This window comes from Anabas testudineus, chromosome 14 (genome assembly GCF_900324465.2).
Source record: "Anabas testudineus chromosome 14, fAnaTes1.2, whole genome shotgun sequence".
NCBI lineage: Eukaryota > Metazoa > Chordata > Actinopteri > Anabantiformes > Anabantidae > Anabas > Anabas testudineus.
The window spans coordinates 1,985,565-2,011,434 of NC_046623.1; the positions used below are offsets into that span (position 1 = coordinate 1,985,565).

Sequence of the window (25,870 nt, forward strand, 5' to 3'; positions counted from 1 at the left end):
CAAGCAGCAAGAACATTGGGCAGATGAACTGGATTCTGGAGATGTACAGCTCCAGGCCGAGGATACCTGCAGAAAAGTACAGAGAGAGAGGGAGACAGACAGGAGGAAACACAACTACAGGAGAGAGAAGACACAATGTTAATGATGTGCAATGGTGGACTTGCATTGATATAGGAGTAGTAGTTCCAGTAGAGTTTCCCCAGCAGACTAATCTATATCAGCATAACTAAGAGATGGTTCAGAGTCAACTGATCTATCTCTAACTATAAGCTTTATAAAAAAGGAAAGTTTTAAGCCTAGTCTTAAATGTAGAGAGGGTGTCTGCCTCCCGAACCTGAACTTTTAGTGACACATCTTAAATATGAACTTATATAACTTAACTACTGAACTTGATCCACAGTCCCCTGTTCTGCTGATGTCCACAGAATGAAACTTATTGATCTTTGTGATCTGCAGCGGCAGATTAACCTTTTCATCCATCCTGACCAATGTCTCAATATCTACAGCATGAGTTTGCACTATGTTTAATGATTTGTGTGAAATATTTTAAAAACTACTATTGGGACTATCATGGAGTTTGTCACAGAAATTCATGTCCCACTCAGGATTAATTGATTACTTTCAATACAATTCTGATGACCAGTAAAAACTACTGAGGGGAATTTCAGGACTTTAAAATAGATGGTGGGGAATAACTTACAGTACATTAGGTTCCTGACTCATGGGACTTTGCAATTCATGGTCAGTGCAGACCAAAATTAGACCAAGCATATACTGTCAGGCAAAAATGCCAAAAGATGGTTCTGTCTTCTATGAGACCTCTAGTTCAGCAAAGCACTCAACTACTTCAACTACTTTCTATCATTTTTTGACAGACGTCTGAGTCCTTTCTGAAGTCCCAGAGTGATTTGCCCATCTGCTAAGAAGGCAAAGAAGACATGATTTCCACAGCTACTGCTCCTCTTTGACATATCTACTGCAATCAGTATCAAGGAAGCAGTCCACGTAATGGTCATTTCACACCTATCTTGTAATGAGAGCTCTCAATAGGAGCACTGTGATGATGGGAGTGAGATGACACTGAAATTGTTGGAGGGTGTGAAAAGCCTTCACTAGAAACCGATGGCTCATTTTCAAAAACTACATGAAACTCAGTGGTGTCAAAAGACTGAATATGAATTATCAATTATATTACTGCATAAGCAATTTCTTGTTACTGCTTTTAGCACCATTTTGCTGTCAGATGAATGTTTAATATGATGAAGAGCAGACTAAGCTGCGAGGCAAACAAAGCTTACAAATGATGCTGGCATAGGTTCAGCTGAGTGGATCAATCGATTGATTAAATAATCAATATATCAAATCCACTTTACAGTCAATTAAGGAAATTGTGTCTAATTCTAATTTCAATACCACGTAGCATCTTCAGTCTGCCATAGAAGTTCATGTTGCTTGATTGTTAAGTGCATTTTGTGCTGATTGTGGACAGATAATGACAAGAAAAAAACAGATGTCTGGTTCTCCATGCCAAATATGAAAACGGCCAACAAGTCTGTTATCAGTGCCCACAGCATGGGTGACTTGCATCTGCGTGATTACGCCATTGGTGTTGAGGTGTATATTGGTATTTTACAGACACATATGCTACCATCAAGACAACCCCTTTTCCCAAAATGTCAATTATTTCAGCATCACAATGCCACGCTTCATTCGGAACATGCTACAACAATAATTGTAGACACAGATTGCTGGTGTTTTATCTGTGTTCCATTGAAAACGTATGGTGCATCATGAGGAGAATTACAGAATGGCAACCACAGGATTGTTGAGCAAGTGAAGTCTTGCAAGCGGAATCATTTTCCCATTCTTGCAGGGTACTTGAGATAAACTGCAACAATTTGAACCCTCTGTTTACAACCCATTAGAAAGTGAAAATAAAGAAAAGGTAGTGTAACAGTGGTAAACATGCGTCTGTTCCAACTTTTCAGTGTGTTACAGGCATTAAACTACAGAAATGGGGATTGAGACTTTAGTATGTATGAGAATAGGCTGCTGTGCCAAGTGCTATGTCTGTCAGATGACGTCTACAAAGGTAAAAGAAACAAAAAAAAAATAGAGCTGCAGGTGCTTTCACTGATCATCTGATGGGTGAAAACACCATTAAATTTAAGCTGACAGGTCACACTTTAACTTCATAATCATCGTGTCACTTCACACATGCAAAGTAATGAGTTTGGAGCCATAAGTAGGACTGCACTCAGATATGCTTAAATGAAAACACTTGAGGCCATTCCTGGCACTGTCATTAATACTGAGGCTCATGGGTAACAGATGCGGCCCAATCAAAGATGAGCATGGAGACAAAAATAAATCCATCACCCGACTGAAGGGTGAAATGAATCTTGCAGCCTTCAGCAATACAAAGGTTGATTTTTTAGACCTTTTTTCATATAAACTGTGGTTCTCATGTGTAAAAAGGAAAAAATTACACTGTAGTGATGAAGAAAACTGTAATCACAGACACTCAAAAACATCCTTCCCATATTGATTTAAGGAACACAAACACTTAGCACTCGGCCAAAAGAAAATCAGCATTCAGCAAAACAGTAGTTTGTTGTATTTAACACCGTCCCTGCATCACTGTTAAATCTCATAGCAATCATTTACAGTTTGAAGATAGTCTGATGATAAGCCCAGGATTATGATCCCGACCATTTTTAATAACAACAACAACAACAAAAAAAGGCTATTCTCAAACTTCAAATTCATGAGGTGTCAGCAAAGCTGGTGAAAAGAAAAGGTGAAGTCATTGTCCTGAGCATGTGCAAATACAGTTCCATCTCATTAACTTTAAGTTATGTCTGTACATGTCCCTTGGCGGTACATAGATTAACACAGATCCCACTATTTTGTTCAGAATATTAAAACACAAATGAGGCCACAGAAGACTTGACCTTACTGATTTTGGATGTACCACTGAGGAATCCAAGAGAGGCACACTTTGTCTTACATCTGCAGCATTTCTTAGTGAAATCACAGCTAATTTAAGAATCATTTAAAGGCAGACCAATAAGCACTTAGAAGAATGTGACTGATGTGAAGTCTCACTTAAGTTTAAACTGATTTTACAAACAGGTAATCTTACAAACCTGTAATGTACAATATATGCAGTATGTCATTTCACTGATTTCACTTTAAACTGTACTTTATTTAACTAAAGTCTATGTACACAGGCACTGATATCATATCATAGCAGTTTCACTACATGAAACTAAATCAATAATAATGCTGCTTAAATTCTGTTTGTTGTACAACTTCAAACAAAAAAACACTGTCACTCATTGTCTGTGGCCACAAAAGACATTGGTTACTAGTGAATATACAGCTTTAGCTGGGGCTCAGGAGGTAGAGGAGGCTGTCCACAACCTGCAGAGTTGGTGGTTTGATCACACATGTCAGGGGGTCCTTGAGCAAGTTACTGAACTCTAAGTTTCTTCAAGTGTGTACAAAAATGACTTGTGAGTTGCTTTGTAGAAAAGCAAGTTGTGTACGTGTGAACTTGGGCATAGTTCACACATACTTGTGCACATGTAGACTAGACCAAAATGTAGGAGCCATGATTCACTGAACCAAGATCAAAGAATTAGAGGCAACTGAGACTAATTGTTGTGTTGCAACTCATATCAGCTAAATTGGCTAGAAAGGGCCAACAAGTGGCATTAGGAAATAAGTCTCTATACCAGCATGAAGTGTAGTCTTTGTCATGCATAAAGGAAAATCAAAATAAGAACTACGACTGCAGATATATAAACTGCAAACAAAGCCACATTTGGCGTTGTCTTACTATTTTTATACTACTTTTGCTCACCACAGACAATACAGCTCATTCTAATCGAGAACGGCTCTGACAAGAAGTTGTAAATAGCGCTGGAGTCCCTTTCTCTTCACATCAAATTGGTCTCTCTGACTGATGGGTCTGCTGCTGATTCAACATGTAGAATTGGCTGAAAAGCTGCTGATGGTGGTCGGACTCCTACAGCAACAGTGCAGACACAGTACAAAAACTAGGCTGACAGACACTCAGAGACGGCCATATGTCCAACTGCTGGCTTTGTGTGTCACAGTCCTAAGATGAAACTATTCAACAGGAAAATTATTAGCAGAAGACAAACGTATACAAATACAGACAGCTTAGTGTGTCAAGTAGTCAATGAGATGTTTTACTCTGAACCACAAACAGAAAAGTCAGAGGGTTACTACAGAAAATGATGGATAGTTGAATTCTATTTGACAGGATTTCACTGAATGAGTTAAACCTATTACCAGCTGCATGTGCTACAAGAAAGGTAAAGTAATGACAGTCAGTGGAATCCATCCTCTGGTCACCACTGTCAAAATATTTTATTCCCTACTAAAAAAATGGTAGACCTACAGGAAAAGTCAGGGGATCACCGAGGTTAGCAGGATTTATTCTCTGGAGACTCTGAGTGAACAAAATTCCACAGCAATCCATAAATAAATAAAGTTCAAATATTCCAATCTGGTACATATACTGTTATGATCCGGACACAGAGTGATTTATGAATCACCTGGTAGCTTTTAGCAAACACTACTAAGATAACACTAAGTAGTGCAGTGTCAGAGGAAATAGAGAATACCATTATAGACTAATTATATCAGTTCAATTGTGTGTGCCACTGTTTCAGGACACAGATCTAGTTAAAACAAATTATTTCCATTGTGAATAGCAGACGATATGTCCAACATTTCCTCCTGACAGCTCCCTGACAGTTTTGACGTGTAAAGGTTAGACTGTCCAGTGTTTTTTGGCTTTGACCTTTCTTGGACAGCCATACTGTAGACTTCATCTAAAAAGGATTTTACTGTCCCTTTGGCCAGGTCAAGACCCGGCTGACCACAGACACGCATACAGCCAAATGGTGGACAGATGGCAGAGCAGAATGGAATGACTTTTAGTCCCTAAAGGAAGCCAATCAAACACTGTCACTCTGAGGATGAAGTAAACAATGACAGAAACCATCAATCAGACCATCAAACGACCAATTATACACTCAAAATCCAATAAAAGGTCTCATTCACTGCCCAGTGATGACTGTGTCCTGTTAGACTTCATGCAGTAATAAAGAACAACAGAGGGGTTTCAGTATTTCCTATCTGTGCTTACCCAAAGGAAACTAGTGTTGTCATGTCACAGTTGTTTTTCTCCTGGCAAGTAAATCACACTTTCAGACAGGCAACATTAAAAAGAAAGAAAGAAATAATTATACGTAGTATTCATACATTTCTCCTGTATGAGCTTTTTGACATACACAGTATGAACAACTCAGAGATAAGACTGTTATTTAGTTTGGTCCTATAAAACCTCAGAGACATGATGTCTAATCATCTTCTTACCCTAGATGACATAACTTGGCTTCAAGCAACACTGTGAAGAATCTCTGAGTTATCTTTGACCAAGATCTCTCCTTTATATCATACATAAAAGAAATCTCTAGAACTGCCTTCTTTCACCTGAGGAATATTAGTAAAATTAGAAGCATCCTGTCTCAAAGTGATGCTGAGAATCCATGTCCATGCATTCGTTACTTCCAGACTGGACTATAATTCACTATTAATATGATGTCCTAATAACTCCTTAAAAAGCCTCCAGTTAATCCAAAATGCTGCAGCCAGAGTTCTGACTGGAATTAGCAAGAGAGATCATATTTATCCTACGTTAGGTTCTCTCCATTGGCTCCCTGTAAAATCCAGAAAATAGTTTAAACTTAAAAATTAAGCTCCATCATATATTTAAAACCTCATAGTTCCATATCTTCCAAGCAGAGCTCTACGTTCTCAGACTGCAGGTTTACTTGTGGTTCCTAGAGTTTCCAAATGTAGAATGGGAGGCAGAGCCTTTAGCTATCAAGCCCCTCTCCTGTGGAACCAGCTCCCAGTTCAGGTTCAGGAGGCAGACACCCTCTCTACATTTAAGACTAGACTTAAAACTTTCCTTTTTATAAAGCTTATAGTTAGAGATGGATCAGGTGACTCTGAACCATCTCTTAGTTATGCTGCTGTAGATTAGTCTGCTGGGTGACTACTACTGAGCTCCTCTTTTCTCTTTCCCTCTTCTATCCTCTTGTCTATCCATTCAAATGCGACCATTGCATGTCATTAACCTTGTTTTTCTCTCCCCTGTAGTTGTGTTTCGTCCTCTCTGTCTCCCTCTCTCTGTACTTATCTGCAGGTATCCTCTGCTCCAGAGCTGTATATCTCCAGAGTGCAGTTACTGACTACCAACATGTCCAGTGTTTTTGCTGCTTGTTGTTGTTGTTTTTTGTTGCCTGCTCTCTCCTCTTTCCAATTACCCCAACCGTCGCGGCACATGGCCGCCCACCCGAAAACTGGTTCTGCTAGAGGTTTCTTCCTCTAAAGGGAGCATTTCCTCTCCACTGTCGCAAACTGCTGGGTTGTTGGGTTTTCTATGTAATTCTGTAAACAATTATATTTTAGGTAAGGTTTTAATGCTGTCTGTTCTACTTTTCTAAATAGCCTTTCGAATGATTTAGCTCTTTAACAGCTTTGTTAAAACCAAACATCAAGATTACATCTTACTGACACTGTTTTACTTTAAGTAAGACAAACTTTGTAAAACTTGAAAAGTCTTGAAGAAAAAAAAAATCTGACAAGTTAAAAGTTTGGTTGTGGGTCTTGGTATCTCAGGAGCTGAGAGCTGTCTGATGAAAGGTGTGAGAGAGGAGAAAAAATGTGGAACATTTTAAGAGCTAAGAAACAGGATCAGTGTAAGGCGAGAATACACCATTTCACAGGAGCTACATTTGAGAAGGTGACGAAATTGACCAAAATCTGTGTCTTTCAGAATAATCCAGACAAAGATCTTTGGATGTTTCCTGTCCTCTGACAGAGTGACATACTCATTTAACCCATTCAAAACAAGAGAATTGAGTTATAGTGTGTCACTCTGCTTATTGTGTATTATTATTGCATAATCTATTGCACTCCAATAGTCCTGGCTGTGACATATCCACATTAATTTGATAGAAGGCAGACATTTAATACTGTACAATCATCAACATATGGAATCCAACAGACTTTAACTTGGTGTTTATATATGTTTTTTAGTGTTTTTGGTAGGAATGTGGTCAAACTGGAAATGATACATTATCAGAAGGTGTCATTTTGAACAGTTTCATTCATTTTTAGGTCAAAGCTCATTAACCTAACTGTGTTTATTCAAATTAATATGAGTTGGGGCTTAAAAACCAGGGGAAATCCAATGAAACAACTGAGCGAAACCACATGATAAGTGTTAGTTGCTGTTTTCTTTTTTCTACACAGCATAGTGGACTAAATTCAATTCAATTCAATTTTATTTGTATAGCGCTTTTTACAATTGACAGATTTACACAACCAATGAACAGTACATGAACAGTTGTTGTAATGTGTATGAATGATAATAATCAGATTGTCCCTGATGAGCAAGTCGAGGGCGACAGTGGCAAGGAAAAAAAATTAACTAAATGTTCCTCTTCTATTTTACTTTGTTTATGGCCAAGATAGTACTATGAGTTTTACCATTACAAATGCAATAACTAACTATGTAATGGAGACACTGCTTCAACATGATCTCAATGTATGACTTTATTTTTGTATGTAGACATCCTAAACTTCTGGCAGAATTGTATTCCAGTCTCTCTTTGGTGAGAGACTCGTCAACTTGATGGAACATCTGGAACATCTGTATTGAACAGCTGTTAGTTTAACCACCTGCACTTGTTTATGACATTATTATAACAGTCTGCTGTCAACACTTACCACTGTAACTGAACAGTTACTACTGTAACTAAACAGTTATCACTGTAGCTGAACACTTACCACTGTAACTAAACACTTACTACTGTAGCTGAACAGTTACCACTGTAACTAAACAGTTACCACCGTAACTAAACAGTTACCACCGTAACTAAACACTTACCACCGTAACTGAACAGTTACTACTGTAACTGAACAGTTACTACTGTAACTAAACAGTTACCACCGTAACTGAACACTTACCACTGTAACTAAACAGTTACCACTGTAACTAAACACTTACCACTGTAACTAAACAGTTACCACTGTAACTGAACAGTTACCACTGTAACTAAACACTTACCACTGTAACTGAACAGTTACCACTGTAACTGAACAGTTACCACTGTAACTGAACAGTTACCACTGTAACTGAACAGTTACCACCGTAACTAAACACTTACCACCGTAACTGAACAGTTACCACCGTAACTGAACAGTTACCACCGTAACTAAACACTTACCACTGTAACTGAACAGTTACCACCGTAACTAAACAGTTACCACTGTAACTGAACATTTAACACCGTAACTGAACAGTTACCACTGTAACTGAACAGTTAACACCGTAACTGAACAGTTACCACTGTAACTGAACATTTAACACCGTAACTAAACAGTTACCACTGTAACTAAACACTTACCACTGTAACTGTACAGTTACCACTGTAACTGAACAGTTACCACTGTAACTGAACAGTTAACACTGTAACTGAACAGTTACCACTGTAACTGAACATTTAACACTGTAACTGTACAGTTACCACTGTAACTAAACACTTACTACTGTAACTGTACAGTTACCACTGTAACTAAACAGTTACCACTGTAACTGAACAGTTACCACTGTAACTGTTCACATTAGCTCCCCAGCTGTGAGTGGGCTTCTTTGAAGCTACTTCATTTTCACTTTGTGTTCTGCTAGCTACCTCGTACCTGTCCATTGAACCCTTTGACTGTCCCGTTCTTCGTGGATCCTCTTTGCGGCTCTTCTTTGGATCCATGTCGTATTTTTCTTCACGCTTTCTGGACTAAAGCCCCGAACGTCACCTTCCCGCCCCTCCCCTTAGCAACAGAGGCAACATGGCGGCGTCCAGTAACGCGGAGCAGTCTCCGGAGATATCGACGCCGTTGAAGATACCGAAAACCGAGGTGCCATCCCCTGAGTCGGAGGATTTGAGTGACAGTAATCAATACCAGTCCAGTCCCTCGACACCTAACCGCTTCTCGCCTTTGAACGTGGGTTCAGGGGCCGCGGGCAGGACGGCGGCCTCATCCTCCAACAGCTTCACGGCTTGCCGAGGGATGTCGTGGACCCCGTCCGAGACGAACGCCCTAATCGCGGTGTGGGGCAACGAGAGGCTCACGGAGGCGAGGATGCAGCAGCTGGAGGTCGCGGGTACCGTGTTCTCCGGCAAGGCCCCCGGTCCCGCTATGTACGAGCGAGTGTCCAGAGCCCTGTCGGAGCTGGGATACGAGAGGACCCCGTCCCAGTGCAGAGAGAGGATGAAGGTAAAGAAGGTTGTGAGGACGCAGCAGTGGGTGGAACGGTAGCTCTACAGTACATGTTCGTCCTCCATCATCAGGACCTCTACCTGTAGCTGGGACTCCGAGCTGGAGCTGCTAACAGCCGCTGTCAGGGGTGGGAGTGGGTTTTTTAGACGTATATGACTCGGGAGGTTGAGAGAAATGAGCCCAGTAACATTTTCATAAGCTCTTCTGACCTGCTAACACTAAAACACAGTGATAAGGTTTAGGTACCAGCCCCCTGTGTGACACACATCCCTCCTGATAAACTCCATGTGTCACTGTTGACACTGCTGAATATAATGTGGTGGCACCTCACTTCTCACACAGGGTGACCAAACATTGTTAGAAATAGATAAAATACTCTTTAAATTTAGCATTTCATGTGGCCAGTATTGTCTCAATATCCTTATTCTTTCCACTGATTGATCATCAATGATGTAGGAAGCACATTCTGCATGTTTCTAACTCATGGGGGCATCATCTCTTGTCACGTTAACAATGTGATACTCTGCAAACAACAAGGTGTAAGATTTATACTTTTACAGCACATTAGACTACATGTCAGTCGGGGTAGCAGCGTGGGTAAAGCTGCTCAATCACTTTTCCCTGCATTTTGCATAAACCTGAGGCAGCGCTGTTGTTTCTATCCAGAGTCAGCCACCGTTGTCATTAGTCATACAATATGAAATTGCACTGTCAGCATCTCCACTTCTTTTTGAGCTCTTATGATATTTAGTGATGACTTAAAAGAAATAATGTAATTTCTTTTAGTTTAGTCGTCCATTACCCCTGAACTGTTAGCACCTTAAATGTAGCTTCCTGTTAAATAATGCTTGGAAGTCACCTGTTGAATTCATGGGATATTATGGAAAAACCTTTAGCATGAGGCACATGCAGAGGCGTGCACTCAGGAGTCTGTTCCCAAATTAAAGGGGTCATATTATGTATTTCTGCTTTTTGGTTCTACATTGTGAAGGTGGATGTTACATAGTATAGATCAGATGTCCAACGCTTGTGGTGAATGTGGATCTGGCAAGTGCGCTTTGTTTTCAGGAGGGTTTTTTTTTAACAGAGAGGATTTCTGCAAGAATACCTCACCCTCCACAGGAGCACTGAAATCAGCACCAGCCACAGCTACTTCCCCGTTCAAGAGAGCATGTCACCTGGACTTTCCCCACAGTGTGCTGCATTTGTAAAAGCGCAGCTCCGCAGAATGTCCAGACCTGATAGTCCAGAGCGCACATGTGAATACAGCAGTAGGTAGTTTCAGCTAACTTGCTTAACTGACAAGCTGCTGCTGTTTAGTCTGTGCTCCAGTTGGGCACAAGCTGTTCAGTGAGAGCTCAAATGAGCCCTTTAACTCTGATGGCTTGATGTTGCATAAAGTCATATAACATGGATATTTACTTTTTAACTTAATAATATAATCCGGTAACACTGAAGTTCAATAATATAAACCCTAAACTAAGCGTAATATGGCCTCTTTAATCAAAGATGCTCAACTCTAGCATCTTAGTCTTAGTCTGATGCTTCTTTGTGTATGAATTCAGCACTATGAGGTACCCCCATACTACATCATTTTTATAAAAGGTTAAACTTAGAACGAAAAGAAAAAAATGTGTTGTGAGGCATTCAGGTACAATACATTGCCCTCCTCTGTAGAGTTTATCTTTTTAAGAAACATCTGAACTGGACCTTGGATTTGGATCATTGTTACAGCCCTCGTTAGAAGTATTTTCTGTTGAGGTAAAATAAGACTCCTCTGGGTTTTAACAGTAGTGTCATGTTCATGCACGGTTGCGAATGTGAAACACACAGCAAAGATAATGATGATTACAGGGTACATGTATTATGAATACCTGTAGTATGGAAAAACAGCTGAGCTCTGTACTGATAGATGCCCCAGCATTTTAGCCTCTGTGTCTGTTCATGCTTGGCATTATTATCACATGAGGCTTAGGATAATAGGACAGCAACATTGTGAAGGCTCATCACAAAATGTATTTTCTGGGAGCTCAACACATTGGTTTTAGAAAGTGTGCTATTTCTCTAACAAAGTTCAGGTTCAGTATTCTGATCCCTGCTGAAACACATTATTCAGACAAAAGTGCAGACCTCTCACGTCCATCTAAAGGGCTCTGATGATTCTCAGCCAGCAGTTTCTATCTTTGAAGAGAGAAAATGTGATCTGATCTTAATATAAGTCAAGAGTATTACCAAATCTAATGTGCCTGAAATAATAACACAAAGAAATTCTGATCGTTCATGTCTTTTTTTGAGAAAAACACAAAAAACCTCATAGTGCGAGATGAAAAAGTATTGTAAAAAGTTTCAAAGCAAATTGAAGCCAGGTGTTAGTATAAGTTAAGAAAATGTGTTTGTAAGTGTAGACTAGAGCTAATTTGACTGACAAAAAACACTCAAACATTTTGAGTTTGCTCTGCTCAAGAAGAATATGCTTATGTGAGCCATGCCTCACCAAAAGGAGCTTTCAGAGGATCTATGATCAACAACTGTTGATTTAAACAAAGCTGGAAGTTACCTGAGCAAGTAATTTGTTTCCACGCTGTATCGTCGGCATAAAATCACCAAGGCATACTTCCGTCACTTACAGACGCTGCGGCGCTGCTACAGCCGTGTGAAGGAGCACGGGATCGGCAAGAGGAAGAGCAGCTACACCATAGAGCAGCTGGAGAAGGTGTTCGGTCAGGGAGGCTGGGACTCCCAGAGCTGCGCCCCGGTGCTGATCAACAGCAGTGGGCTGTACCAGGAGATGGAGTCGGATGGCAGCACCCTGGAAGACTTCTCTCAGGAGGACTGGTGCAACCAAGTGCTGGACTCAGCTTTCCAGGAGGGAGACATGGAGACTGGTGAATGGTGTTGGGAAGTGATAAATCAGACAAGAATGTGTCAAGAATGTGTGGTTTAAACTAATATTTGTGCTCTTTTTCCCCCTTCAGAAGAAATCCAGGTGCCTAAAAACAGAGCTCTACAGATTCAAGCAGAGCTGACAGAACAAACGCAGTAAGTCAACTGGAACAAAGGCTGACTTAATGTTTGATATTAGGCTTTTTGTTGTAAGTTGTAGAATTAGCCTGATCATTTTACAAAGTCCTGTTGAAAAGCCAACATGGCATAATGAATAGAGACAGTACTTGTTGTAGTCATCTTTTGTGAATGTATTCTCATGGTCCTACTTTTTATTTAATGAAATTGGTTCAAGCTTGGTGACTCAAATCTGTGTCTGTGTGCAGTGTTGTCTGCTACTTGGTCTTTTTTTGAGTAGTAAGCAACCCAGACCAGAACTTTTCAAATGTTACTCATAGGTGCTTTAAGAAATCTTCATGTACTTTAGTCCTTGCGTACTAAGACTTAATGAGAGAAAACACATCATATACTAAGATCATTTGAAGAATAAATTTTTTTCTGTTGATAGTACTGCATAAATATATTTAGTTTAGTGGCTGGCCACACAAATGAACATCAATAAATGGGACAGAGGTAGCAGAAAAATTGTGGGCTCTCATTGGGTTTTTAATTTATCTGACAAGTCACAGCTTTAACACTTGTATTACTTTGTCCATGTGTTTTGGATCCTCTTCAGAAAAAGGGACATGATGCAGACCGTGATGCGCATCCTGGAGTCGGTGCAGCTAAAATGGGAGCACTTCCAGACATGGACAGAGTTCTCACGGCTGCACCTTTCCAATAAACTGGCTATCTTTGGTGTGGGCTACAACACGCGCTGGCGCGAGGATGTGCGCTACCACTACGCTGAAATCAGCTCGCAGGTGCCACTGGGCAAGAGGCTCCGTGAGTACTTCAACCCAGAGAAGCCAGAGGGCCGCATTATAATGACCAAAGTTCAGAAGATGAACTGGAAGAACGTCTATTACAAATTCCTGGACATCACCATCAGCGAGGCACGCTGCCTGGAGCTGTATATGGAGGTAGATTGGGTCCCCGTAGCCCAGTCCAGAGCAGCAGGCAGCAGCAAAGGCACATTCCACTACCTCCTTCCCGGGGAAATCCCCAAGGCGTATGGACTCTACGCTATTGGCTATGAAGCAGTCTCATCCTGTAACATCACTACTCTGCAAGATGGTAGTGAAGATGGTAGCTTACCACCTCAGTGCAAGTCTGAAAATGGGGCTGGAGGTCAGGATGATGAAGGAGAAGAACAGGGTGGGCAGGGTTACCGGACTGGGGCTAAAGTCACTTACTGCTACCTGGGCATAGCCGAGGACAGGACCATACAGCAGTGTCTCTTCCAGCACTTTCAGGGTTCTAGCAAACACCATGTCCACGGTGAGCCCTCTGCTGTGACGTGTTTCCTGCAGGAGAACTGCCGCCATGGCGTCACAAGTCAGGAAGGCGAGGGAGGCGAAGACTCATCTCAACACTTTGCCATTTACATCAAATTCATCGAGGTGGAGCTGGACTTCCTCTCGGCAGGCTCCCTGGTGGAGTGCCTGGAAACCGCTGTGGGTTACCCTTTGAAATACAACAACAAAGAAGCATTGTAACTACACGAAAAGAGAGAACTAGTGTTACAGCTAGCGGGTCAACATGAAAGGTTGACCAATTCTGTTACAAAGCATGGATGTGTGCAGGAGTCTGCCATATTGTTGCAGCCTTTTTAGCTTAAAATGTTTTTCATTAGATCCATATTAAGTTGAAAAAGAATGACGACATACAGTATGGCAAAGACATTGTGTGGAAAGAGTAACCTAAGTATTCCAGAGCTGCAGCATCAAACAAGTATGTACTTACGATTTTAGGTTAATGTGCCCTACAAAGGTCTCTGCTGCTTGTTTAGTGTAGATAAATCTGCCTCATCAGGGAGCGTGGGGTTGGCAAGGTGACTACTGCAGTATGCATCTGTCTACCTCAGTAGGATGTAGCAAACAAGGCAGCGAGGGGACCATAGTGTGTATTTATCCTTACATAAACTGCCTTTACGTTGACTGTTGAGAGGTCTGGACCTGAATTCACAAAGAGTCTGAGAGCAACGGTTTGATTTGTGTTTTATCTCATGTGTGACTGCTCTGCAGCTAGCAATGCTTCAAAACTAATTAGAAACAAAAAGAGTAGTGGCCTATGTGGATTTGAGGTTAAATAAAAGTATCAGTTCAACACACGAGCTAGCCTTTATCAATAGGTGTGTGTGGGAAGTGAACCAAGTACCAACAGCACTGTAAATAGAAGAGTGATGTGAGCTGTATTCACACAGTTTATGGCTGAACCCAAATGGAAAAGCTATTTTTAATTGTTACAAGCTGTACACATTTAAATGAGATTTCCTGCCTTTACCATTATGTAAAACTGACCACACCAATATAACGAAACGAAGCGCACTTTTTAACCTGTCTCAGTTGCTGTGTTTCACTCTCCTGATCTTCAGTGCACATTCAGATGCTGCTGGTATTCAGAGTTTTGCTTGTATACAACACTGAGTTATTTTTCTTTGCTAGATATTCTGAAATACGTTGCATCAGCAACAATGACATTTTTCTAATGTGTTTTCAATTCAATAAATCATATCAGGATTATGGCTGCTCATATGTGCTACTTTGGAGCATCTCTGGCTGCAGTAAGGGGGATGTCTGTCAGTCTTTGGTCAGTATATACAGTAACTTTGTTAATGAGTTACCTTCTCAGACACTGGTAAGTCAAACAGCAGCAGTCTTGCAAATAACCCATACTGTAATTGGCAGGTGTTTGTAATCTGCTTGCCTGCATGTATAAACTAGGCCTAAGTTGACTGATGTATGACTTCTGATCAGGGGACTGACTATAAGCTGCAGTGGTTAAACTCACGTTTAACCAGTAATCAATCTGAATCCTTTATGAACATAATTCCTGAGGTTATGTGCAATGTGCCAGAAAAGGACTGTGTAAAGAAGAATACAACAATGGCAAGAGTCTATAATTAATTTATGTATATGAAATCTACCTTATATATCTATAATATATATATATTTAAGAAAATTGATGTTCTTGAGCATTCCGGCTTTTGCAGACTTGCAATGTTCATTTGTTTTGGTAAACAGTATATGAAGATCAATATGATATTTTCTATTTCATTGGTTGACGCCATGTCTTGTATGTGATTGTTTTGAAGTCACTGTCTCGTATGTTTACATGTTTGAAAAAACAATAAATGGGACACTCGCTGTCATTTGCCACATGATGAGACTCTGCGTGTGTCTGTGTGAGCAGGGGGGGTTGCTTAACTATTGTGTCCTCTGTTTGACGTTGCTAAAAATACAACTGTGTCAAATTTGATGCCAGCAATGGTTAAAAAAAGTTGGCACACAAAGTTGTGTAGTAAAAAAACCACAAAAAACTGCAAATTATTTGGGGATTTCATAGTCTACTGTATATTATATCATTTTAAAGATTCAGATTACCTGGAGAACTGTCTTTGTGTCCTCAGGCAGCACTGCATTAAAGCCAGATATGATTCTGGCTTTAATGCAGTGCTGCACCGGAACCCCCCCCCCCCCCCCCCCCCCCCCCCCCCCCAACAGTGAACAGTGGTCAGTTGCTTCATTTAATAACGGTAAAGAGTTCAAACTCTACCATGCAGACAACGAAACATTTGTAAACATTTGTTTAAGAAATGCTGCAAACTTCTCTGTGCCTGAGGTCATTTTAAAATAGACTGTGGTGAAGTGGTGAACGATGATATGGGGGGAGTATAAGTGCACACAGCATGGGTAACTTGCACATCTGTCAAAGCATTTTGAATGACATATACAGGTTTAAAACAACATGTGCTTAACTGGCCTGTCTGCAGTACAGACATCTTGTCACCTTTTTGAAAACCATTGGTGCATCACAAAGTGTTACATGTTGACGTGTTAAAATAAAGGCCAAAGGCTATTCTCCAGAAGACGACTGTTGAATTTGTCCAGTAATTTGGTTTACGACCAAAACTGTTTCCATCAGCCCTAGTTCTTCATTTAATGCCAGCAGACTCTAGTTGTTTCTTGCTTTTACTTGCTCAACTGAGTGGGAATTCAGATCAGGATGCTGTTCCCCTATGTGTCCAGGAGATGGCGCTATACAACCACAGCTGTAAATTGGATTTACACTTGTATACTGGAGCCAGTATAGTAATGCATGAGTGTGTGATAACACAACAGAACTAGAGAGACTAGTACTTCCTCTACTCTACATCAACTGACGCTGATGCATGAAAACACAACAATCAAGCTACTGACCTTTTGGAAAATGAGCCACAGGAAGGGGAATAAATATGTGGAAGGATGTTTTTGGACTCATCCAAAAGCAGAACGATAACAATTGTACAACAGCAGCACATAGAACTTTTTGCCATTCCCTACTTATATGTATGTACAGATTTAGACACAAGCGGTACTGACACATATTCAAATATGAAATATGAACACACGACTGATCAAAGTGGCTTCTACACTGCACTGTGTGTGTGTGTCAGTCTGATCAGTAAGCAGGTTTGTGGTCTTTATAGTATATCAGTATCTAGGTCAACGGTGAAAACCACCACCATAAGCCATGAACCAGTGAGACTTGTGTGCAAGTGTGTGTAGATTTTGAATATCTACCCTATAGAGTATAATCTGAGATTATCTGGTCATAAACTCAATCCAGTGTATTCTCCTACTGAGGTGCTCAGTGTTTTTAAATCTGCTTTATTCTTATATTGGTTGGAAGTAGTAACACACTTGCACATCAGTCTGTCATCAGTCAGTCAGTCAGTTTAGGACAAACAGCAGCGCAAGGAAATGTTGCTGTTCACTCGTATGCAGGGTGCAGAGATAGACTCTAGGTGTGACACTGATTAATGGTGCTGTGGACAGGGGTCCCTCCACTCCAGTCCTGCTGGTCTGCAGCCACGCAGCTCCACACACGGGAAGTTCAAATGCACCGTGTCCAATCCCGGCCAGCACTCCCATGCTCAGACTGGCTTGAGATGTAGTGAATGTTTGTAATGTGACAGTAATATCAAGAATAATAACAGACTATTTAGAGGTGGTTCTGCAGCACCAGTGGCATTTACATTGGTGATGCCTCTTTTCTATGTCTCTTTTCTATTAGATTTCCTTCTTTAGTAAATAACGACAACTCAATAAAAGAACATATGTGTAATATCTCCCTGAATACAGCAGATTGTTTTGTGGAACCATCTCTACAGTACATCTGGCCTCCAGGTGTCAGGTTTGCTCACCATTTGACCAGACTTTTTGCTTTTGTCTGTTTGGATTACAGCAGTCTGGTCCAGAAGCCAGTATTAGCCTCCCCTGCCCTGCCCAAATGATTTCTGCACCAACATAACAACAGGCCTGTTTTGACAGCTTTTTCTTTTCCTCCTGAACGCTGCAGATTTCAGCTAGAGGGCCCAGATGTAGTTTCCAGCAACACAACAAAAACCTCATCCCGTAAGGATGGGACCCTGCTTCTTTGGATTTAATCAGAGGAATAACCCTCGTTCACCTCTCATAATTGAGCAGTCCTCACACATTAGCCTCACCCTTGTTGCTGAGGCAACAGGGCAGCCTCAGAAGATGAAGTGAAGGGGACTTGGCCACCTTTGGAGAGCACAGGTCAGTGGGGGGAGTGGAGGGGCGGGCGGGCGGGCGGGGGGGGGGGGGGGGGGGGGGGGGGGAGCTCACCTTGGGAATTCACGTCAAGCTGAGTCCGGTTTGTTTGCCTGCTCTCAGGCCCATGGCTCTTCACGCATGATGGAGCAGGAGCTGAAGATTTTCCAGGGACTGGATGGAGCTTTAGTTGCGTGGGTTTGAAAATAGGTTTATTGTTGAACAAGAGTGTCTGGAACTAGGAAGGTGAGCTGGAATACCTTTACCTGGACTGTGTTTATTGATTTCTTTATTTCTGTACACGTGCTGATGTGATGCTGCTTAAAAATAAATAATGAATACATAAATTTAAAGCTGTTGAGGTTTTTAGAAATAAAACCAGCTTGATTGAGACTTTTCCTCCCTCATGCAATTTGAAAGTTATTCCTCCCACTGCCACGATGTGCCATCCAATAGGACATTTATTTTGGGACATTAGAGCACTGGGATTAGAAACATTTGGACCATTTTCCAGCACCACCATAATATTTTTCTCATATTTGGTAAAGTCAATCAGCAATTTTGTGTGTGAGTTTGTTGTTATGAGAACAAATAAAGTGAGTCCCAGCGTGATAAAAGTCTCTCCGAGGCGGTTTTTGCACCTGTACGTGTCCAGCCAATCAGCGAGCAGGTGTACCTGCGTCAGGTTAGAAAACACAGGTGGAGAAATACAGGATGCACGTTAACTCGTCTTTTCAAAATAAAAGCCGGGCGCTTCAACAACCTGCACTCGGGCACTGTGAGTTTGAAATCGAAGTGCAAAACCGGAAGTTTCCTCTGATATCGAGGCGGGCTTTACATCGGGGTGTCCTCTCTCTCTCTCTCTCTCTCGCTCCATCTCTCCCTCTCTTCCTCAGGAAAGGGACACAGGATGACAACTTGCGGAGTTGGACTCGCTGCGTGTCGACAGGGAGCGAGTCGCAGACGCAGACGAGCGTCAAGAGGAGCAGGAGAAGAGCCGCGGAGGATGCTCAGTGTGTGATCCCCTCTGCTCTCTGTCACCATCTCTGCTCGCAAAGTCAGGGAAGAGGATTCCACATATCATCACCTGAAGTGCCCCTTACCTCCTCCCACCCCCCCATCCCACCACCCTCTGGCTCTGCTGGACAAAGAAACCAACTGTGGGGGCTGAAGGGAGCTCGACTGAGACCAGGCTGCAGAACTGGGTGAAGGACATTATCTCCACACTGACAAGTGCAAGCTGTGCTGCCCTCAGCCATGGAGCTCTGTGCCACTTGGAGGAAACTTCCTCTGCTCTCATTTACCTTGGTGTGGGGGCTCTCAGGTCAGTCCACTGGTCTTTTTCACACACTGACTAATTAATTTATTTACTGTTTCTGGGTTTTATTCTGTCACATATGGAGCAAAGACACCTCATGATTTAAAATAATCCAAATATGAGCCCTGATATTGGACTAATGATGTGTTTCAAGGTGACACTCATTCATCACTTACTCTTTTTTTATTTTCACCCACTTTTTCTTTTTTTAGCCAAATCAAACTACATGGAGCCATTTGACTTATTCATTTTTAAAACACTGACACACACACACGAGCTAATGACTCCTGTGTAAATAGCAGCAAAGGGCTGCTGCTGCTGTGTTTCTGGGGGTTCCTCTTCTGTATGTGTGGGGGGTGAAGGAGTGAAGCGGTGGATTTAAAGCTCAAACACCTGTTTGTTTTTGCACAGGATTTGAAACAAGTGTGTTAAACATGATTATGTCTTCCAGGGAAGAATAATCCCTTTATGGCTCCTGCAACACTGGCTCAGCCGTCACTCTCTCTAGCAATGTATTAACACTCCTACTTTCACTGATAGCTGTACACTACATGCAGCCTACTTTTCCCTCGCCGTCTTTCTTTGATTTTCGAAATTGGGGCAGGGGTGTTTTGCAAAGGCTTTAAAGAAATTCTAAATGATTAATTGAGGTAAAAGCCGTTATCCAGATGGGAGCTTCATTTTACGTCTTGAGAAAATGACTAAGATTTGTCACATACAGAAGCTACTGTAGGTTTCTGCAGGTTTTATGTCTTCTTCCAAATCATGACCTAATGGCTTGAGGTAATATAAAGTCACATACGTCTGAATGAACAGAATATTTTCCTCTTCAAATAGCAACAAGATAATGCTGTATGCTCATGTCCATGTAAATCACCACTTTATCGTTGGTTGTGGACTCTTACAGTGAACAGAAAGTCCGTCTCTGTCTGCTGCTGTCTAACATTCACGTTTTAATGTCCACTTTCTGCTCTCACATTGAAAAATCGTCACATCTCCACTGAAGTCGGTGGTCGTCTCCATGTGAGCGCACGTTAGTTTCAAGAGACAGGGTGGTGACTTTTATTTCGGCCCGTGAAAACATGAAAGCAAGCTGGAGCATGAATTTGCACCGGGCCTGTCTAAAGGCTTGTGTGTGCTTCGCAGTGCTGTTGCCAAAACAATCACATGCCCTGACACAGGCAATCTCAGGCTGGCTTGTTAGACCCCGAGGGAGAGGTATTACCTGAGCATCACTACCGTTTCACCACCCAGGCCTCTTATAGACACCGTCACCTTTAGCCCCATTTAAGGCATCTGAAGGAGTGATTGGTAATAATGTCCCCTCAGTGACTAACGTGGGGTTTTAAACAGCAGCCTGTGACTCAGTGTCACAGTACAATAACTGACCTCGAACTGCAGGTGTGTCCTGAAAACACGGGGTGCTAAAGATGCAGAGAGGAAGTGTTCATGAATGGCAGCTGGTGGCAACAGGAAGGCAGCGTTGCTCCTCGAGTCCCTGATGTAGCCGGGTGCGTTGGAGCAGGAAGTGAGCAAACGGCGCCCAGCAAACAAAATAAGAGCTGATCACAGAACGTCATCAGTGAAATTTTCCCTGCTAAATGTTGGAGTAATCATATAATTCTGACTTTCAGTGTCATGTCATAGGTAAATGAAGGTTTACAGTACTGAACTGCTCTCTCAGCAGTTTTTCTTGTTGTAGTAAGCTTTTACTGCGTCACAGCTCCCAGTATTGCCACAATAAAAGTTATGTTTGGTTCAGCAGCTCATTGGATTACATTAACTTAAGTTTAGTGGGTGGTGTGGCTAATGATGCGCTGTGCTCCAATTGTTAAATTGAATTCTAAATTCTAATTGGTTAAATAAATGTGCCTTAAAGTCATTTTGTTTCTACTGTTATTTCACTCTGGTGGTAAATGTTCATCAAACACAGGTGTTATCCGTATTTCCACTGGTTTTAGTAATTCTGGATCAACTGTCAACAGTCTGGGACGGGCGCTCTGAGTCATGTACAGCGTGATTAAGAACAGAAGTATTCACTGAGTACGTGCACTGTGTTGTAGGTTTTGCTGACTCAAGCTTTGTTAGGAAGCTGGTATGTTTTCCAGCACAGTTGTAAATGGTCTGAGTGATTGCATTGACACTTGGTCCCTTCAAGTGGAAATCTGGACAGCCCCAATTTGGCCTATTTTTAGATGTTCCCAGTTCCACTACTATTGATGTTTTGCAATGGAAAGAGCTACTTCTTTATTCCTGGCATTAGCACTGTGTTTTAGTGGTGTATACCTATTTGAAGGTGTCATCACAAAACTAGTCGTCCTTCATCTAAGACCAGTTGTTCATTTCGACTATACATGAGCTCTGCCTCATTTCTCCACTACACATTGTACAGTTCCTCTTCTATTCTGAGAGCCACCACCAGGCAAAAGACCATCTTCATTTGCTTTCCAGGTGGTCCCTTACAATGGACTTTACTTATTTAACAAGGTCAATCCATACAAGCTTCAAAGGCTCCACTGGGATCAGGGGGAGAAGAAAGTTGTGCTGCCACTGCTCATTTCATGCAGCAACTCTCACCGATTTGGAGTAGTGAGTGAGAGAGTTGCTGGAATTATTTTTAGCTATGTGTGTTATTGTAACATGGGGCCATTTAGGGCACTCATCCTTCCCCAATTAGAACATGCTCGGGATGTTGGCATATTCTATATATGACAATATGACAACATGGGTTTGTTTCCTGTTTCAAACCCTATTGTTACCCTGACAACACATCATCTCAAAATCCATAACGTCTCCCCGAAGACTGCCAGGGAGAGCCATGGAATGCAGTCCATTCAACTTACAACTATGGCCTTATCTCTAATTGCCTATTTCTTAGAATAATATCAAATTGTTGTGTGGCAAAGCCCCTTTTTTACTTTGAGCCCGGATTACGGCAGGGGCTAATCCTAGAGTCCTCATGTATGCGCCCTCAGCAACTGGTGCAATTTTGATTTGACGAGGAAAGATTGAGAGATTTATCAGTACATACGTAATGACACAGAAATACACAAGTGCACTTTTCCCTTCCTAGTGAAGCATTCCACTTGTCAGTCCGTGCCATTGTGCTAATGCTTCTTGTAATCCTACATGTATGTAGTTGCAGCCACTGGCGCTCTGTACCTGCAGAACAAGACCCTGATGAAGAGATTAATGCAGGTTGGTGAAAAAAGAGAAGGATAGAAGACACGTCACTGCTTTTACAGTATATTTCAGTTGTACTTATTTTCTGTGAGGTCCTGCCCCCCTCCATCTCCCTGTTTTGCTAATATGTTATTGGCCGGTCTTCCTAAATTATTTAAAGCCACTAATCCCCGAGTGTGTTTAGACACATCCCTATGTGATGATTTTCTGTCTCTATGTGGTCATTTTCCATCTACTTATGGTTGTTTTGCATTTTGTTGCATACATTTTACATCTTAAAGTTGTCATTTGATTGAAGTTAATGGAAAAGTGAATAGTCACTTTGAACAGAGGTTCTGGCATGTACCAGAATCTTAGCTTGAGTCTAAAAATACTGCAATTAAGCCCAGGGTCATGTAAACACCTTAATCTCATTATATTACCTTTAATTAAAGTCACATTTACAGGATTAATGCTGTGATTAAAGAATGTGGAGCACTGCAGCACTAGCTGCATTTGAGAAAGGCTGCTTTGACCTCTAAAGATTATGTTCAGACTTACCATTAGAGGTTTCACAAGTTGTAACTGCTGCCCCACATTCACTGACTTACTACAGTTATTACTAAGTCTATGCAAACATTCAAACGTCTAGTCAGAGTGTGAGATAAACTGTGGGAAAGTGACGTAGGGGGAACACGAGCAGTTATGTACAAAGTGTGGCTTGTTACTTGGAGATGAGCGGATGTGTACGGACGTGTAAATGCGTGAATATAGGAATTTGTGAATGACTCTCTCAGTGAGAACAGCATTTAGACGATTGTGTGCAGGTAAACACGGACAGTGAGAGCTGGTGTCTCACAGCCGTGACATGTACTCTATGTTGAAACGGGTGGATGTGTTGCTTGTCTTGGGTTTTCTGTGACATGTCATCTCCAACCATGGACCCAGAAGGAAGAAGGCCTCCTCTCAGGGGTCATGAGAAAGGCACTGGGCGACTTTCCCAACATTCTGTCCTGGCCTAGGGACTCTTAAAGGCACAGACACGCATCCTCTTCCTTGTGTCTTTGTCACACTGTCCCTGCTTGTGATCCTATCTTTAAAGGAGAAAAAGCAAAACCAGGCTCATATACAGTGATTGCACTGTATATGAGTGTTAATATGGTATGTTACCCAGTGAGTGATTACCAGCCTCATATCTCATCATATCAAATCTCTTGTGGACAGCTAACATCGTTTTGTGCATCACTTTTCATATGTTCTACTTGATCCCAGTTTATCTTTGCTCGCGTTCCCTTAACAAGGCATTATACATGTAAATAAATACAAGACATATTGTATATTTTTAAAGGTATTATCATCATGTCTTCATGACATGTGCTGCTGGATTGCTCAAGCAATACAAGACTGCAGTGTCAGCATCACAGGCAACTCCTATAATTTAGGGTTTTCTATGATGCTGCTGTAGCCAGGCTTTGGCAGTACACAGGATAATGAGTATTTACAGCCAAGAGAGCCACAGGAGGATTATCAGGTGGCTCTTAAGGCTGGTCTGGCTGCTTTTCTGGGTCTCTACCTCTCCCTTTGCTTCCACCTCAAATCAGATGGCTGATCTGAAAAATCTGTTCACCTTTCAGCCTCTGGACTGAGTATAATAGTAACCACTAATAATAACTAGTGATGGGTCACCAACACAGATAGAACGGACTTAAAGCGTTGTGAAGACCTTAAGGTTAAGACTAGATGAAGTACAACCAACCAACCAAGTACACCATCATATCCTGATCTGATGAGTTCATGAGTTCATTATTTACAACGTATGACAACGTATTGGGTAATGTGCATCCCATTATAACACAGTGGTACATTCAGTTGAAAAAGCTGTTGGAAGTTTCCTGATAACTGAGCTTGTGGAAAGTAGACAAAGTTAGTGTAGTGATCCTAACTCTGCATAGTCTTGCATAACACAGGAAGGGCCACACTTCCTGGGTGTCTTTCAGCACTTCTATTGCAGCGCACCAAAGAATGGCATCAGCATAACTACACTGCAAGCTTAAAGAAATAAAACATTCATAGAGTCTTTCTTTTGCCTCTCCAGGGAAAAGTCCAGAATAAAAAGAAAGAAAAAGACACACTTAACATGTACATGAATATTCCACACCAAATAATATGATTCCATAAAATAGCCTTCCAAAAACTCACATATCTGCAAATGTCGTGAAGCAGAAAGTCACAGGATATCACTTAGTTGAATGTTGTTTGTATTGCTGTATTGAGAACTGAATCACTAAACGTTCAATGTGACAAGTTGTTCACTTTCAACAACCATAAAGGTTGTTCGTTCTACATAACATTTCCCACAGTGTCTCCTCAATTCATGCCTCCTAACTAGGTTAGGTTAGGTTTAGGGAAAGGTCATGGTTCGGGTTATTGTTAGTATTTAGTTTTATTGAGGATAGGGAACCATTCATTAGTCCTATGCTCCAATGGGACATTGTGTTTGCTAATGCAAACTTATTAATTTAAAAGGCTAACTGATCATTAGAAAATCCTTTTGCAGTTATGTTCGCATATGAAAACATTTCTGTTTTCATGGAAAACAGGGACATTTGCAAGAGACCTCAAACGTCTGACTGGCAGTATGTTTTGATAAATGTTTAATCATAATAATCAAGTCATTTTTTTGAGCTTGGTGCCAAACATTCCCTAGTTCCAGTGTTTTCAGTTGTGGGGATCTGCTTTTTTTTCTGTTTTCTGTAAATTGTTGGTCAGTAACCACTGTTTATCAGACAGAACAAGACACCTGGGGCCAGATGTACAGTACAATGCAAATGTCTTAGTTCACCATTTAATTAGTGTTTAGCAATGTTGTATTTGTGTTTATTTCTAAGTTTCTAAATTGGAACAGTTAAAAACACAAAGCACCATTCCTGATCAAACCTCAGACCCACTATTCTCTCAAAGAAGAAACTGTTTCATCAGTTTTGACTGACTTGACAAAACAGCAAATCTAATCACCACATTGTTGATGCTGTGTATAAGTCTGATCCCATTTAAATAATCTGTCTCTGAAAAAATTGTGTAAATAGGTACACTTGCACTTCCATTCCCACAGTTTAAAACATTAACATTAACATTAATGCAGAAATGGCTTTTCAACATTTGACCACTCATTTGACATGTGAATGTAAAGAAGAAGAAGAAAAAGAAGTGCTGTTACACTGTTTGTTTTGCATTGATGAGGAACTCCAAGAACAGCTGTCATTATTATCCATGACTGCAGATATTTACAGCATCCATAATACCAATTCATCACGTCTGTAAACCAGCACCGCAGTGATATCTTAACCATTAATTATCTTAGTGATGTTCAACAACAATGATTAACACTCACACTGAAAGC

At 41.3% G+C, this 25,870-nt stretch overlaps 2 protein-coding genes across 2 annotated transcripts in view; both read left to right on the plus strand.

The window, feature by feature from the left end:
- The first annotated feature begins 8,817 nt into the window (after positions 1-8,817).
- On the plus strand, positions 8,818-15,586 carry LOC113169045 (myb/SANT-like DNA-binding domain-containing protein 2). The gene is made up of 4 exons (XM_026370176.1): positions 8,818-9,387; positions 12,020-12,275; positions 12,366-12,429; positions 13,010-15,586. Exons 1-4 carry the CDS (start codon positions 8,959-8,961, stop codon positions 13,929-13,931), a joined length of 1,671 nt encoding a protein of 556 aa, XP_026225961.1. The 5' UTR covers positions 8,818-8,958; the 3' UTR covers positions 13,932-15,586.
- Positions 15,587-18,888: 3,302 nt separating this feature from the next.
- esama (endothelial cell adhesion molecule a) overlaps positions 18,889-25,870 on the plus strand; it is a 44,728-nt gene continuing 37,746 nt past the window's right edge. The window contains exon 1 of the mRNA XM_026372877.1: positions 18,889-19,314. Within this exon, the coding sequence (XP_026228662.1) occupies positions 19,248-19,314 (67 nt within the window). The 5' untranslated portion in view covers positions 18,889-19,247. The remainder of the gene's footprint in view (positions 19,315-25,870) is intronic.

Coding starts and splice junctions, on each gene's coding strand:
- LOC113169045 (XM_026370176.1), top strand. CDS start 8,959: ATGGCGGCGTCCAGTAACGCGGAGCAGTCTCCGGAGATATCGACGCCG. Junction 9,388..12,019: donor AGTGCAGAGAGAGGATGAAG/GTAAAGAAGGTT, acceptor CGTCACTTACAG/ACGCTGCGGCGCTGCTACAG. Junction 12,430..13,009: donor GAGCTGACAGAACAAACGCA/GTAAGTCAACTG, acceptor GATCCTCTTCAG/AAAAAGGGACATGATGCAGA.